Source organism: Trichechus manatus, unplaced genomic scaffold (genome assembly GCF_000243295.1).
Source record: "Trichechus manatus latirostris isolate Lorelei unplaced genomic scaffold, TriManLat1.0 scaffold00010, whole genome shotgun sequence".
In the NCBI taxonomy this organism is placed as follows: domain Eukaryota; kingdom Metazoa; phylum Chordata; class Mammalia; order Sirenia; family Trichechidae; genus Trichechus; species Trichechus manatus.
The window spans coordinates 32,212,460-32,229,045 of NW_004443946.1; the positions used below are offsets into that span (position 1 = coordinate 32,212,460).

The following is a 16,586-nucleotide window of genomic DNA, read 5'->3' on the forward strand; positions in this document are numbered from 1 at the left end:
CTAAACAGACGCCCATTTGCATATTGATTCTTCTACAGATTGTTGGGTTCATATGTGACATGTGGACACATGCCAAAATCCAAAGCAAAAAGGTGAAAAGAACCTTTTTCCTTGATTATTTCATTGAACTACTGAAATACCAACCATTCAATTGTCCTATTTTTTGGTTTCTAATAATGTGGGATAATAGGCTTCCCTTTTGTTTCAACTAAAAGGGTATCTTATAACTTGTAATCAAAATCATTTGAACCATTCCTACCTATTAGTACATTTTCTTGATTGCCCAATCAATCTGTTGAGCAGAACCACCATGAAGTCAACAAATCTGGGTTTGAATCCCAGCTCTGCTACTAATAAATAACCGAGTGACCTTCAACAATCTCTTTATCTCACTACTCCTCAGTACATTGGGAAAAAATAGACTACCTGGTTCACAAAATGGTTGTAGGAATTAAAATAATTCATTCTTTCATTTAGTAAACCTTTACTGAGTGCATGACTATTCCCAGATCAAATTCTGCACTCTGAGTACATAGTGATGAACAAGACAACCATGCTTTCTATTCTCTCCAGTGAGAGAGACAATAAGTAAATTAAAAAGAAGAAAATATCAGTTTCTGATAGAAACAGTGATAAAAACAGGATGGGGCAAAAGAGTATGAATGGGAAATACTTTAAGTTGGGCAGACAGGAAAAGCCTGAGACCCAAGTGATAAAAGTGAGCTCTGCAAGGACCAGAAAAGCACATCTAAGTCTGAGGGACTGTTAATGCAAAAGCCTTATGGGAAAAATAGACTTGATTTGTTTGAGAACCAGAAAGAAGCCAGACAGTGTGTACGTAATCAACAATGGGGAGAACGAGGAGAGGTAAGATTGGACAGGTTTACAGGGTTCTGATTATATACAGCAGGGTGAGGAGTTTCGATTTATTATAAGCCTGATGGTGATGATTTATGTAATTTTAAGCAAGGGAGTAACATTATATAATTTATACTTACAGACAGGCAAGGGCAAAGTAAGAAGCCCAGTCAGGACATCATTGTAATAGTGTCAGGGAGATATGATGATGTCTTTTTTTAATGTGATGCCAGTGGAAAGTAAAAAAAAAACAAGAAAAAAGAAATACATAGATGTAAGTAAAACAGCTTTACATTATGGGCTCTCCATAAAAGCTATCTATTATCCTTGTTATGTTATCATTAGTATTAATGAAACCTTGAGGCAAGATCTTGTTCTATCACTAGCATTGCTTTGGTGCAAAGTTTGATTTTAAAAAAAAAAAAAAACAGAGAGGCTTTTCCCAATTGTATTTATTATCTTTAAAGGGTTTCCTCCTTAAAGTGCACTACAATGCTAAGAAGTCCTGGCCAGGTTAAGGTTTCTACAGAGGGAAGCTACTTAATTTAGTGGTTTGGGTCTTTTAAGGAAAAATGAAAAATTTTTGTAAAACTTTTAATATGCAGTTATTTTTTATTTTCATATTTGATGGACAAATAATTATATTTTAGCATCCCAACACAGTTCCATCATTGAATGGTATGGTTTCACGACCATTTTGCATTATGTACCACTTCAACCCATATTAGTTTAATGACCGTATGCAGGCAGAATGTTTTTCCTGTAAGAATGGGGACAAATATACAAAATTAGAAGAAACATTACATTTCAAAGTGTTACATTTGAACAGCACTGGTCTTAAGATCAACGCAAATTCCCGCTAACTTGCCTTATTGGCATACTTATAAAAACCTATTTTACAGATCACGTAACTGAAGGCTAGTTTATAATGAAGGCAGTAGGTCTGCACTGGAGTGCCGGTTACCATTTTCAACCCAATATCTCTACTTTTCATTTATTATTGGAAAACTGCTTACAAACTTTATTTTTTAGTTTTACACCTGTAGCCTAAGATTAACATATGCTTTCCAGTTTAAAGAATGTTTTCTGTATCAGTGAAATCATCCTTAGGTACTTGGAGAACTTTGAAAAGAGCCTTCCTGGATATAGATAGTATTTTGTCCATCACGTTGTTAACCGTTGAGTTAGACACAGGGATATAAAAGGTTGTAGTAATCTTATTTACAGAGCACATTGTCTTCTATTTTCCTGGTTTCACCTGAAATTAAAAAAAAAAAAAACCTGACCTGTACTTATTTCCTTTTTCACAATAATTCCAGTGAAATAAAATTAAAGGGACATGAAAGTCTTAGAGAAGTCATCAAAAGGTAGACCTAGGAAACTTGTATCCTCATTCTCTACCTAAAAGAAGAGGCAGAACCCAAATACATAAAGAGTTTATTGGAACTATAATACCTTGGAGGAGAGCCCTGGTGGCACAGTGGTTAAGAGCTCGGCTGCTAACCAAAAGGTTGGCCGTTCAAATCCACTATCCAGTCCTTGGAAGCTCTGTGGGACACTTCTACTGTCCTACGAGATTGCTATGAGTCAGAATCAACTAGATGGCAATGGGTTTATACCTTGGAGCCAGGAACATCGTTCATTACTCTACTGGGTCCATGTTATGGATTCTTTTTCCTCTACATGAATGTTTCAATGATCTAGGTTAGATGATTGTAATGCACGTTCCTACTGGTCATTTCTACATTTTTGTTTTGATACTCTCCTATTCTATTTCTTTTATTTTCTTTCTTTTTAGAAATTTGCTACTTTTAGAAATTCTTTTGAAAATTTAAAGGAGACACTTTAAAGGAGTTATTTATCTCTACAGGTAGTTAAATACTTTTCATAAGAATGCCGTGTTACTGAATCAAATTTGTTATAGGGACAAAAAATAGTATTTACTCAAACAAATGTGGTCTAATGATGATGTTGACCCACTAGCGGTAGTTGAGATCACGAGGGTGAATTAAAAGCTCCTTTCCCCTTTCAAGAAGCAAATCGATGGGTTAGACCTTGTTTAGCACTTTACTCCAGCCAGTCACAGATTATCAACCTTATGCATGATGATAACCAATCAAGACATTTTTCTAGAACATAAAAGAGATTGCCTCTTAGAACCATTGCCAACATACAGAATTTTGAACTTTTCATATGACTGACAATTTTATTTTAGTAACTGTTTTTAGCAACAAGTTAAAAAACCCATTGCTGTTGAGTCGATTCTGACTCATAGTGACCCTATAGGACAGAGTAGAACTGCCCCATAGGGTTTCCATGGAGTACCTGGTGGATTCGAACTGCAGACCTTTTGGTTAGCAGCCGTAGCTCTTAACCACTATGCCAAGTTACCTTGTATAATTTTAAAAGCGCAGGTATGTTCTATGTGTGACTGAAGAAGAGGGGTGATTTTATCATTCATCTGTCCTAAATTTCTGTTTTATTTTATTCTGGAGGGGCAAAAGAGAACAAAGCAATAGAGTAGTGGAGAGAGGACATGTAGATACTATGGCAGTGGTCAGAGATGCTGTAGAACATCACAGTGCTCTTTTCATCTCTTGGGGAACAGTCTTCTTTAAACTGTTGTAGACACAAGGGAGATTTCTCCTCTGTGATTGTAAAAAGGAGACCCAGAGATTGTGAACAGAAGTCAGGAAGCCTAGTCTTTAGCCTGACTTGGTTCTTAACTAACTGCACAATTGTGGGCAACTTATTCTCTTTTGGTATGTTTCAGTTTATCCTATTATAAAGCAGAAATAATAAGATTTGCGTTACCATTTTCAATATGAGGCACAGATGAGATAGTAAGTGTGGATCCCTTTGCGATATATAAAGTCATTGTATAAATTTAATTAATTTTAAGGCAAGAAAATAATTATTGGTTCAATCTAGTTTCTCAACCTTATGCTCTACAGATTCTTATTACTTACACTCAGGGCAGCATTGGATGGCCAAAATGTTGGTAGGTAGAGGGAATCACTCACCTAAGCTTACAAAATCTAGATACCAAATCTATTCATAGTTAGGAGTCAAGAAGGCAGCTGAGTCCAGTTGAACACTGAGGAACCTTACCAAAATGGAGTAGCCATAACTAGCTCTTGAAGCTAGGTATGGGAACAGGGATCCAAGAGCCAGGGAGACTAATGGGGAATAGTCATAGAAAGAGTTCTTGGCATTCACCTGTTCCAGATGTCGGTGTTCCTGCCAATTTGTAGCTGTTTACTACCCAAAGCATGGTAATGGACTGAGATAGGTCAGACAGCTTCTGGTTGGAATAAACCCTTAGATATGAAGTAAGATGTAACAAAAAGCCCAGGTATATTGTTTTACATTGAAAAAGGAAGCAACTGTCTCTGATTCTATAGCTTACTTCCTTGGCTGTAGATAACCTCATGTGCATTTAAAAATGTATTATTCCAGACTTCTCTTTCTGCTGTGTCTTTCTCAGTGTAATTCTGAAAAGTCAGTGTTCCCAGGAATTATCCTGGAAATGGTTGAGTTGTGCTTTAGTTTTCTGTGGCTGCAGTAACAAATCACTGCAACTTTCGTGGTTTAAAGCAACACGACTTTATCATTTTATGGTTCTGTAGGTAAGAAGTTCAGTACAGATCTCAATGGACTAAAATCAAGGTGTCAGCGGGCCACATTCCTTTCTGGAAGCTCTAAGAGAGAATCTGTTTCTTGCTTGTTTGGGTTGTCGGCAGAATTCAGTTCCTTGTGATTATAGAATCAAGATCCCTGTGTTTTCTCACTGGCTGTAAACTGAGGGAAGTTGCCACCTTCTAGAGGCTGTCACAATCCTTGGCTCATGCCCCCTTTCATCCATCTTCAAAGCTAGCAAATGCTGGTCCAGTTCTTCTCACATTGAGTTTCTCCAACCAGTCTTTTGCCTCCTTGTCCACTTTTAAAGATTTATGTGGTTAGACTGTGCCCACCCAGATAATCCAGGATAATCTCTCTTTCCTGAAGTCAGCTGATCAGTAAACTTAATTCTGTCTGCAACCTTAATGTACTTTTTGCCATGTAACCTAATATATTCACAGGTTCTGGAGATTAGGATGTGAACATCTTTGCAGGACCATTATTCTGCCTCCCACAGGTTATTTGCAGGTGACCAATATGACTTCCCAACATGACTGAGTAGAAAGAAAAGCTAAACTGTGAGGGGAAAATAGAGCTTTATCGAAACCTCACAAAAGTAGTAATAAGCAAAAAGAGAAAATCAAACTGCATATAAGATGTGACATATGATTGTTAAAGTCTATCCTTTTATCAACTTGCTGATTTGAAAATTAAAAATTAAATCTACTTAATGAGAAATATTTGACTGTGAGAACATCAGAAATATCTTTAAAGGACTGGTTTCTTATCAGGCAGGAAATTATTTTCTAGGTGGCCCATGGAGAAGAATATAGATTTGTTGCTGTCCTGGCTTCAGAGCTTCTTTTTGGTCTTAACTTTGAATACATTCTCAAGTATGAGTTCCTCTCATTTCTTTTCTGACTGCTCCTTCAATCTCAATATATCCCAACAGATGGAAGCTTATTTTTTAACTTAAATTTTCCTTCCTTAATTCTGTCGAGTTACCAGTAGAATCATTTCATTCCAACAATTTGTTATACCTTTTGATATAGCTTCCTATTTCCTGGTCCTTTGTAAACAATAGGGAGTTCCTGGGTGGTACCGCCATTAAGGAGCTCAACTGTTAAATGAAAGGTTGGAGGTCCCAGTCCACACAGAGGTGCCTGGAAAGAAAGTCCTGATGATCTACTTCTGAAAAATCAGACATCAAAAACCCTATGGAGCACAGTTCTACTCTGACACACGTGAGGATGCCATGAGTTGGAATGGACTGATGGCAACTGGGTTTTTTTTGTTTGTTTATTTTGTTGTTGTTTTGTTTTTGGTGTAAACAACCTAAGAGGCACATTATTGGTGAAGTCTGAGGGGAAACAGTCATTACTTCCAGTTGTGATTTTGGCTCCGTTTAGTGACATACTCATTTCTAGTTTTTCCTTTTCATTCATGTTCATTTCTAGTTTACCACTGCAGGCTTCAGGCTTAGTTTTGTGCTCAGTCTTTTCACAAACACTTAGAAAACAAAATAATACACAAAATATATATTTTAAAAACTTTTTCAAAGAGAATTTATTAATTAATTTATGTAGCAATTGTAATTGAGCACTTGCTATGGACTAAGCAGTGTTCAAGCAATGGAAATAGAACAGTGGTTCAGATGGTCAGGGCCTCTGTGGGCAGCATTGCCTTCTGTGCAAGCTTGTTTTCATTAAGTCTCTCTTCCCTTCCTGGTACCTTCATGGTATCCCTGCCTACGTAGATTTTTGTCTCCTTATCTTGACATCTTTACACTTCTTTTTACCCCTTATATCACCTAAATTTCACATCCTGAATCTCATTTGGCCACCACTCAGCTTTTAGCTAACTCTATTTATAAACAGTCTGATTAAAAAAAAAAAAAAAGCCCCAGATGATTGAATGTCTTAACTTCTGCATGCGTTTGCTATTTAGTAGGTGGTGATGTTTTAACCCAAATGAATGACTTCCTATTGATGGGGTTGCAGCCATCCCAGCCAGGCCACTAGATAGAATATGTATTTGGTTAGTGCCTCGTCCTGGCACCGCGCTGATTTCTCCTTTTTAGGCCTCTTCATCTAATCTCTCAAACGGTAAGGCCAGCCCTGACCACAAGTGTGACAGTTAAACAGATACCAGTGACATCTTCCCCCAAGGCAAAGGAAAGACCATTTTTCAAATAATGATGTAAGTAGGTCAAAGCAAATAGGATACTCACATTACAGGAGGAAGAAACTGCATATTTCATAAATACACATGGATTTAGATAACTTTGCCTGCCCTGACTTTCCTTTTTTCAAATTAATTTGCCTGTTAGGTAAGGATCTCCTCAATGAAACTGATATTGGTGAACTCTCAGACCTTATACAGTTCTTGAGAGATAGCAAAAGCCTTCCCTGAAGTGCTAATCCCATAGTTTATCCCTTTAGGGGCTCAGTTGTGTGCATCTCACTGATAACGCTCCCTGCAGCACTTGAATATTGAAGAGGGGAGATATTTTCACTTGGGTGACTTTTTTGGAGTATTAAATAATTGATTGTCTAAAATCTAAAAATTTAACTGGCTAACAGTAATACTTTGAGGAACTCGGTTAAATGGAAAAACAAATAAAAAAGTGCATTAAATTAGATGTGGCTAAGCAACATATTACTTGATGTTCCAACGCCAATCAGTTACATGACTAAGACAAATACTCAGTGCCCAACAGCTGCACCAGAAATTGCTTCTCACTCCATTTTAGAGGACACTGAATTGTGCTAAAGTTTTAGAAGAGGCTGTTGGTAGATAAAGAGAATTAAAGAGACATCCAACATGGCATGGGTCCTTTCTCCATATGTATATATATAGAGAGAATATTTGCACCTTGGGCTCATTAGCAAAATACATTAGCTATAGCTGATTGATTTGCACCTGGTATCTACCTTAGCTCTCCAAGAGAGGAGATTTACATTTTAGCTTTTGAGCCTGGGAAGCTTTGAAAGTTCTCCCTATCAAAAATTAGACAGACATTTGGAAGCCCTAGTGGCACAGTGGTTAAGAGCTCAACTGCGAACCAAAAGGTCAGCAGTTCAAATCCATCAGCTGCTCCTTGGAAACTCTATGTCCTGTAGGGTCACTATGTGTCAGAATCGACTCAATGGCAATGGGTTTCTTTTGTTTTGTCTTGTTTTTTGGAAGTGTAAGCATACCGTATTTTTTTCTGGATGACACATTTGCCAAAGCTAGCCTTTTTATTTTATTTTATTTTAGATGTAAGCAGTATTGATATGCACATTACTTTCTTTATTCACATTACTTTTGAAATGAAATTCCAGGAGTTTTAGCCCTGGAATGGAACAAAGAGATCATCTATTACAATTTCCTTCTCAGGCAAACTGAGACCCAGCGAGGTGAAGGAACAGATTTAAAATCACACAAATATTTAGCAGCCTGGCCAGGACTAGACCCCAAGTCAGTCTAATTTCCAGCATAGGTCTTCTCCATCTCCTGCATTGACACTATAGCTGCTTCAGTAACCATCTTAGATACAGGATATTTCCTCTTTTTCATTAAGAGATCATCTAAGATCGTATATTCTATGATATGCATTAAGCAGTTTATGTCTCTGTCTTTAAAATTAGTTTAATTGGAATAAAATTTAACACTTAATTATGTGTTAAAATGCTTCACCAGGTTCAAACTTCCATTCTGTTTTGATGCTTAGTTTAGTTATTTCCCATTTGTTGGATTTAAGGAGGGATTGAAGAGGCAACCGGCACTGGGCAACTTCAATCTAAGGTGGCATCCAACTCTAGCCAGAGTCTTTTCTAATCACCACACTCCCTGCAGTCTCTGATAATTACGAATACATTGGGTAAATAAGTAGCTGTGTCATGAGAGAGAGGAAGAGCTAGAAGCATGCTAGGTGTGACTCTCTGCCTGTCAGGTGGAGGGAGGAGGAAAGACAGATTCGTACTGTTTGTAAGGAGCAGAAAGTACGCTGGAGAAAACTAACTACTGGGAAAAGGATGTGTCAGGAAGATGGATTACCCCAGGAAGTCAGAACCACTCTCCCCATACGTAGCAGCCCACTTGGATATAATCTGCTAGCTGTCCGTCTTGTCCCAGTGTCTCTGTCTTTCCGCTCCTTGGCACTGCCAGTGACTAGCCTGCACCTTGTAGATCTAATGCAGCCAAGGAGCCTTCAGAATAACTAAAGAGCTGCTAGACCCAAAGAGGAGGGCAGCTTGTTTGCAAGGAGTGAATATTCAGCATGCACACTTCTTTTATCAGAATTCCCAGGAGCTCACAGAGAGATGGAGCCTATGGGGAAGCCTCTTTAAATGAGCACCTTATTAGAGAACGATCCTGTTAGGTGAATAAAAGGCTGATTACATACCCAGAGGTGCACCGTAATGAGGCTCAGAGTAATGAAATGAAGCCATCTTCTGCACTTTGTGTCTGGCCTTGAGCCTGAGCCTTTCAAAGTGGCATCTGGAAGAGGAAAAGGCTCTGGGGAAAACCACACAATAGGCTGAAAATATTTCTCATCCTCCCCCCCACCCGCCCCCCACCAAAGGGAATATAGGACAGATTTCCTAGGTTGTAGTTTTGAAGAAAGAACCCTGATGTGAGAGGGAAGTGGGGTGTGGGCATTGCCACCTCACATTGCTGAACCACAGACACCCCAGCCTTTGTTTAAGGCTGCATGGCCTGGGGGACCCTGCTTGTCTTTCTAAAGCCATGAGGGGGTGCCTGGCCAGAGGGTTCTAGCAAAGCAACTCAGCTCTGTTAACTGGAGATTTATGTGGAAGTTTGAAGCACTGGTCATTATGTTCCCTAGAGGCATTAGTGAACATGAACCTACCTTGCACCCTTATGAAATAATTACATAAACTAAGGGCCACAAGTCAAAACAGCCAACGTTGGCTATCTCTACCTGGTCTGGTTTTTATTATAAGTCTTCCATGGGAGTAGCTGCAGCCTGGACACCCATTTCACTGAAAGCTTGCTGGCCTTGGTGATCTGTGAGGGAGGATTTCTTTTTAGGTCCATTATTATCCTAAATAATTCATTTCAAGGAACAAAGATCTTTGACTATGAGTCTCTCCTTGCAGCCCACTTTTTCCCCCAAAGCACAGGTAGGGTTCTGAAGTCTATGGAGGACTCTCCCCTCTGAACCAGAATCTTGGATTCCCAAATGGGTCATGCCACTTGCTAGTAATGTGACCTCATGCTATTGTCCAATATCTTTGAGCCTCATTTTACTCATCTGATAAATGGAGACAGCAATAGTTTCCCTGCCTTTTACCCTTTCCTTAGCATACGCGAGATTTTGAGAGTGTTTTATACACTATTGTGAACCATTGTGGGTAAGCTACTCAAGGCACCTGATATGTATTTTTAAATATCCTAAATAATCTTATAATTCCTGACTAATGCTATCTAGGGCCTTGCTCATCCCTGGGGCACGTAAGTAGTGTTTGTTTCAGAGCAAGATGCTCAAAAGCAAGACCGAAGAATTTTGATTCCCTGGATTGTGTCATTAGGCTCTCTTCATTCTCTGTGTCTCTGTTTTCATCATCCTTATTTCACTGGGTGAAATAACTAGGTAAAATTTTATCCTGAGGTGAAAGAAATCTCTTTAGAATGACCTTAGGGATATGGAGAGACCAGTTGCCATTAATACGATTAGTTTCCAAATTGTAAAAGGCTGAGATAGAGCTTGTTTCTCATAAGTTTTCAGTCTAAGACAACGTGGGTGCCTGTTAGTGTCACGGTGATGAGTGACACAGGCAGGCAAGCTGATAATTGAGGAACCAAATATCCCCTTCATCCTCCACCCTATCCCCATTTAATAGTCAGCTTTCGTGTAAAAGTGCTCCACTGTTTCAAGAGGACAGTTTGGTGCTCATCTGTCAGAAGGAGGAGACTGATTTGTTTCTCCACGCAGGCTTCCCTCGGACTAAGGCCCAGGCTACAATCCAGCTCAGATCTAAGAAATAAAAGTCTGTAGCATTCAATGATTAAATAGTCAATATGTTCTCACTTCTCTGCTAATTTACCAAAGGGAAGAATATCTTCTCAATTTTGTTGCTTACTGGAAGTTTACCTTATCTTGGAAGCATGCCTTGATTTGAACAGATAAATCACTTTAAAAGGATAAGTTAGTAGACATATTGTTTTATGAAATGGTAGTACTCTATTTGGGTCAATTAAAATCACCGTTCTATTGGAAAGAAAATGCCAAACAGGTTGGGGAAAGTGGTAGGAGAGGCAAGCTGAGATCATAGCAGCTACCTGAAAATGAAACAAAAAATACTTAGTGTTTAAAATAAGTCAGTGAGTTACTACTTTACTGGTTGTTAGACAAGGACACAAATACTGAGGGAAGTGATTGAGAAGTGAAGAAATATTAAACTTATTTTGTATGCTTTGGGGTGAAAACTCAGGCTCAAAAAGCTTAAGTAATTTGGTCCACATCATTTCAGAAGCATGTTAGAATCTGGATTTGAGTCTGGATCTGGCTGACTCTGGCTTTGATGGTGAATTGGTGAGTTTTTATCATATAGAATTTGCCACTTCTTCCACATTCCCTGTCAATTCCCACTTCTTTAAATGGGTCTTTCTTTTAAAAAAATATTTAAAATCATTATTAAGGCACAAACTGTTGGATGAGTGAGTTGATACCTAACTATCTATTATCTTGAAATTTATTAAAAAGAGGATTTCATTCTTTCTTAAAAGTTGGAAAATCCATATCGGTTGTTGTTGTTGGTTGCTGTCCAGTCCGCTCCGACTCATAACAACCTTATGTATATAACAGCACAAAACATTGCCTGGTATCAATTACCATATTGATGACACATGCCCAAATAGATGCTTTTTCTCTTTTGAATGTTACAGAAAAACACTTCCTATTTCTTGGCTCTTGAACCTGTTGATATTAACTTAGAGTGCACCCCTACCTACGAATCCCTAACAGGTTGTTCACTTTCAGTGACACCTGCTTTCTAGTTGGAGAAATCTTTTAAATCACAGCCACCACATCAGAATTTCTTTCAGTTAGGATGACAGATCCAATATACTGCACGTGTGTGAGGTGCAGATAAAGGTAATCAGATCTCATGCTTCAGGGAATAAACTGGTTACCTGTGATGGTCAGGAAGGAATTTGCCCCGTTAGCATCCAGCAGGTACACAAGCCAAGTGCAGGATCCTGCTTTCTGATGTCATCAAGCTTTCTTATAGGATCTTATTAAGTACAGGACATGAAATCTAGACCTGTGACATAATGTGCTGTCTATAATAGTTGTTATACGTGGATAAGTATTTAATATGCAGCAAAATAAATACTGTGACAGTTGAAACAGAGTTCTGTTTAGATAACTCAGTGATTCATTAAAGACAAACTACTTAAAATCTTTTCTTGTTTCCTACAGGGATCTCAAAGTACCTTTCTAAAATGAGCTCATTAATCCTCATGAATATTCTGTCATATAAATTCTGTTAAATTTCTCTGAAAACACAGGTCAGTCAATCTTACTAACTATTAAGTCCATATAGCACCAAGTTTTTACAGCGGTCTAACCACCTTTATTGCCTTGAAATCTCATTAGAGATTTGACTTCTAAGATCATCATTCTAGACTGAATTTTTTTCAATCTAACTCACTCACTACATTCATCCCTTCAACAAGCTGTGGTAAGAGTCAATGATATGCAAAGTATTGGACCTAAAAACAGGGTTCATGAGAGCAGGAGAATTCATCCAAATATGCTCTGGCTCAGCTCCATCCGTCCAGCCCTGCCTATCCCAAGAAGATCCCTTGTGACTTTCATCTACAGCTGCCTTGTTACTATACCGGTCATCACATCTCCAAGGCTTTGGAGATGTTTTTATAGACCTAGTCTGATGTTTTACATACCTCTAGTCTGATTTATGATTTGGTCCTAAGAGGTGATAATGGATTTCCATTAATTCAGGTGACATTTAGAGAAACTTGGTCATGTTCCATCTTGGAAAACCCTTGGTATGACGTTGGTTGTTTTGAAAACAATAATGATCCAGAGATCTCTATTGTAGCATAGCTGCAGAGAGACAGAGTGTGTGTGTGTGCGTGTGTGTGTGTGTTGATCAAGAACTCTTTATAACAAGATGATTAGATTTGAATTTGACAAGGTTTTCCAAATAAATTCTAGAGAGAAGCCCCATATTGATTCTAGAAAAATGATAGACAAAAACAAGAGAGCTTTTTGAGCTACCAATGTTTAAGTTTGGTTTGGTTTCATTTCATATTTTTTCTGAATGCTGTTTTAGATCAAGCCATGGCAGTGTCCAGACTTCTTGCTATTCTACTCAAAGAAAAGTCTGACATGAGAAATTGATTAAATACAATTGAGGGAAAAGATTTGCCAAACATTTAAATATTTCTTTTGAGCAATCATGTTTTGTTTACAAAAGAGATTGCAGTTTAAAAATCAAACTGTACTGATCCCCTTCCTAACCTGTCTCCTAGTCCAGAATTTCTTCTCTTTAGCATTTGATTTATGAGAGGTCAATTTATATTCACCTTTTCAGGACTTCACTTCTATAACCTGAAAACATACCTATATTTATGTAAAAAGGGGGAGGGTGCTCTGCTTCTAAGTGACCAATAAAAGCAGTGTGAGCCTAGGAGGATAATAATAAGAGGAAAATAACTGGATAAAAGGGTTAGGCACCTTGATCTTCCATTGACTTGCTGTGAGATTTACACCAACATATTAACCTCTCTGATCCTTACAGGATACTTGAAATGACTATTATCTACCACCAACTGAGAGTGAATGAGGTAAAGATAAAGCAGGAGCAGAAGACTGACCTTTGAGTAAATCCCTCCTAGAGGTTTAAAAGAAGGTGCCCTCATTTCTAACCAATGTCTTTCATGTGTTTATGATCTATTCACTAACCAGTTCTGATTTTATTCTGTCATTCTGTACACCGTCTCTCTATCATCTCTTCACTTGTTTTTCGTCTTTATAGTTGGGGTATGGTCAACACTAATTTTGTTTAAGTTAAAGGTCTATTTTGGAGATTTAAAACAAAATGTGGATTTCACAATGTAGATCAAGAGATAAAGCACCTCTTTAAACCAGAGTTCACTTAGACCAGACCAGTTGCTGTCAAGTCGATTCTGATTTGTGTTGACCCCATGTGTGTCGGAGTAGAACTGTGCTCCACAGAGTTTTCAATGGCTGACTTTTTTTAAAGTAGATCACCAGGCCTTTCTTCCAAGGTGCCTCTGGGTGAATTCAAACCTCCTACCTTTCTAGGTTAGCAGCCAAGCTCGTTAACCATTTGCACCACCCAGGGAGTCCTTATTTACTCAGGGCTTACTGAAAAAAAAAAAAAAAAAATCAGGAGCCAAAGTGATTAGATATGGAATTGTAAAGCCCTGATGGATGACCATAAATAAAGGTTAAAATCATAATCATTAGATTTCCCCTTATAAGCAAAGTGCCCTTGGGAAGGCAAAGAATGACCTAAGATCATCTGAAGTTCAGTCATATGATTACATTAAAAAAGAGAGAGAGAGAGAGAGATTCTTCATTCTTTTTTATTCTGTAGGGAATTACTATATCTAATTACTATTTGAAGACTCCAAACAGCAACTCTTCTAAATTAATGTTCCCTTTGAAATTTCCAACAGTTATAGAATTTGGTTATGTGGAAATTTACTGCACATATGGGCCAGCAAGAGAATAATTACACTTTATTGATATCTTTTCACAATGCCATGAGAAAAAGTGAAAAAGAAAATCTGGCTAAAGCTGTGAAAAATGAGATATATTTATAAACCTGAGATGTCGACTTTCCAAATTAGTTTCAAATCCAGATACCGCGTACATAAACTTGTACTCACCTTTGCGTTCTCACCAACACAAACAAGAAAACACTCCATGATTTCTTAGCCATTAGATATATAAACAAAGATGTATAAGGTATGTGTGTATGTATGTATTTGTGTATCTACATGATCCAGAATCCACTGGCCTTATCCACCATTTCTGTGATTGTTCCCTAATACATAAACTCCTCAAAATCTTAGCTTAGAAATAAATATTAAAGTATGTGAAAATTCTCTTCTTCCCATCAGCTTTGATGATAACATTAATCTATGTATATTAACTATTCCCCTGGGTGGATAAATTGTACTTACCTCTTTGCCTGGAGGTTGCTTCGTATTAAGGTATACCAGATCCATGTATCATAAAATGACATGAACGGAAATTCCTCCTCCCTCATTTATTTATTTTAAAAAATTCACTGCTTACAAACGTGTGTGTATGTGTATGTATGTGTGTGTATACATATATATCACTGAGCACTAATTATACTGTATAGTATCACAAGGGTGTTTTTTTGTGTTTTGTTTTTTCTGCTTGTAATGTTATATTAAATTTTGGCAGAAGCTTGAAAATTAATTATAATCTACTTGTCTCAACATTTCATTGCAGTGGAGAAATGAGAAGAGAGGAAAAGAGAATAGCAATGTGCCGATTAGACGAGAGGCAGCACTTGTTTTACAAAAGGATCATGACTTGTCCAGATTCTATTTAGAGTATTTTTAAGCGCTTAATAGTTAGCTGCAGTAATACATTCATTAACATCACGAGTTACACAACTGGTGGTTGAATAGGGAAGATGACAGCTAGAACTCAGGATATTAGAAACAAATACAGAAGATATCTAAATTCAGCACAACCTAGAAGAATGCAAATGAATACAGCCAACAGAAACAAAAGCAGACACTGGTTAGGTGGTGTTATGGATTGAATTATATTTCGCAAAACACAGATGTTGAAATCCTAAACCCTGATACCTGTGAACATGCCTATGCTTGGAAATAGGGTATTTGAAGATGTTATCAGTTAAAGTAAACCAGGTCATACTGGTTTAGGGTAAGTCCTAATCCAATATGAAGGCTATCCTTATGAAAGAGAAGAGACGCAGAGAGACAGACAGAGAAAGACGCATCTACAAGTCAAGGAGTTCCTGGGGGCTACCAGAAGTTGGGAGAAATAAGACAGAGTCACCCCTTAGAGACTTCGGAGGGAACATGGCCCACCCAACATGTTGATTTTCACTTTTAGCCTCCAGAACTGTGAGACAATAAACTTCTGTTCTTATTAGTCATCTGGTTTGTGGTATTTTGTTAAAAGGCAGGTAGTATGTTCAAGGAAGCATGGAATGGGGCTGAAGGGCTGTGTAACTAGTGAGAAGAATGAAATTGGCTTCTCCTCCTCTTATCTTTAGTTGGAGATCAGAAGAGACACCAGCCTTTCCTCATTCATTCATTCCACAGAAACTGCCTTTCTAAAACAGACGTTTATAGAGGATCTGTGATGGGTCACTTGTTGAGAGGGGTGGAAGCAAAGTGGTACAACTCATCCCATCTGCTATGCGCTGGAGGAACTTTCAGGAAATGTGGTGTGAAGAAAAGGGTCTGAGATTTGGATTCAGAAGCCTAGGGTTTTTTCACGGATTAAAATCCTTGTTTTGTCTCTTGGTGGCTTTGTAATCTTGCACAGGTTCATTAACCTCTTGAGCACTAGTTACCTTATCTGTAAAATGGAGATACTGACCATGCGTTCCGCAGGGGCCACTGTGATAGTTAAATGTAATGGCTTATGGGAATGCTCTTTGAAAATAATCAAGGTGCTAAAATTATCTGCTTTTAATTATGAGGCATTTCGATTAACTCAAGATGACAGTAGAGTCAGATCACAAAGGAATCAGCCATATAAATGCCATGAATACGGGAAGAATTATCAATAATGGAAGAACATTATAAATGTAGATAGGTGCTGGCTTCATGTATGTACAGTATATAGAGTCCTGTGCTTAGAAGGATTTTGAGCTTGGTTTAATGCTCGGCTGTCACCATCTTGAAAGTGTTGATAATTTTTTTTTGAAACACATTTTGATTTTGTACTGCGCCTCATAAATTATGTAGCCAGTCTTGGTTGGAGACATACTGAGTTTATACATACTTACATATTAACTGTTGTTATTTATTTATACATCTAGCAGTTATCCATCTATTCATCCATCCATACTTAACGGACATATTCT

The 16,586-nt window shown here is 37.9% G+C and overlaps 1 protein-coding gene across 1 annotated transcript in view; it reads left to right on the forward strand.

Annotated features, from left to right (window-relative positions):
* NRXN3 (neurexin 3) overlaps positions 1 to 16,586 on the forward strand; it is a 1,723,724-nt gene that overhangs the window by 1,065,410 nt on the left and 641,728 nt on the right. The window contains exon 20 of the mRNA XM_023726412.1: positions 1,587 to 1,596. Within this exon, the coding sequence (XP_023582180.1) occupies positions 1,587 to 1,596 (10 nt within the window). The remainder of the gene's footprint in view (positions 1 to 1,586; positions 1,597 to 16,586) is intronic.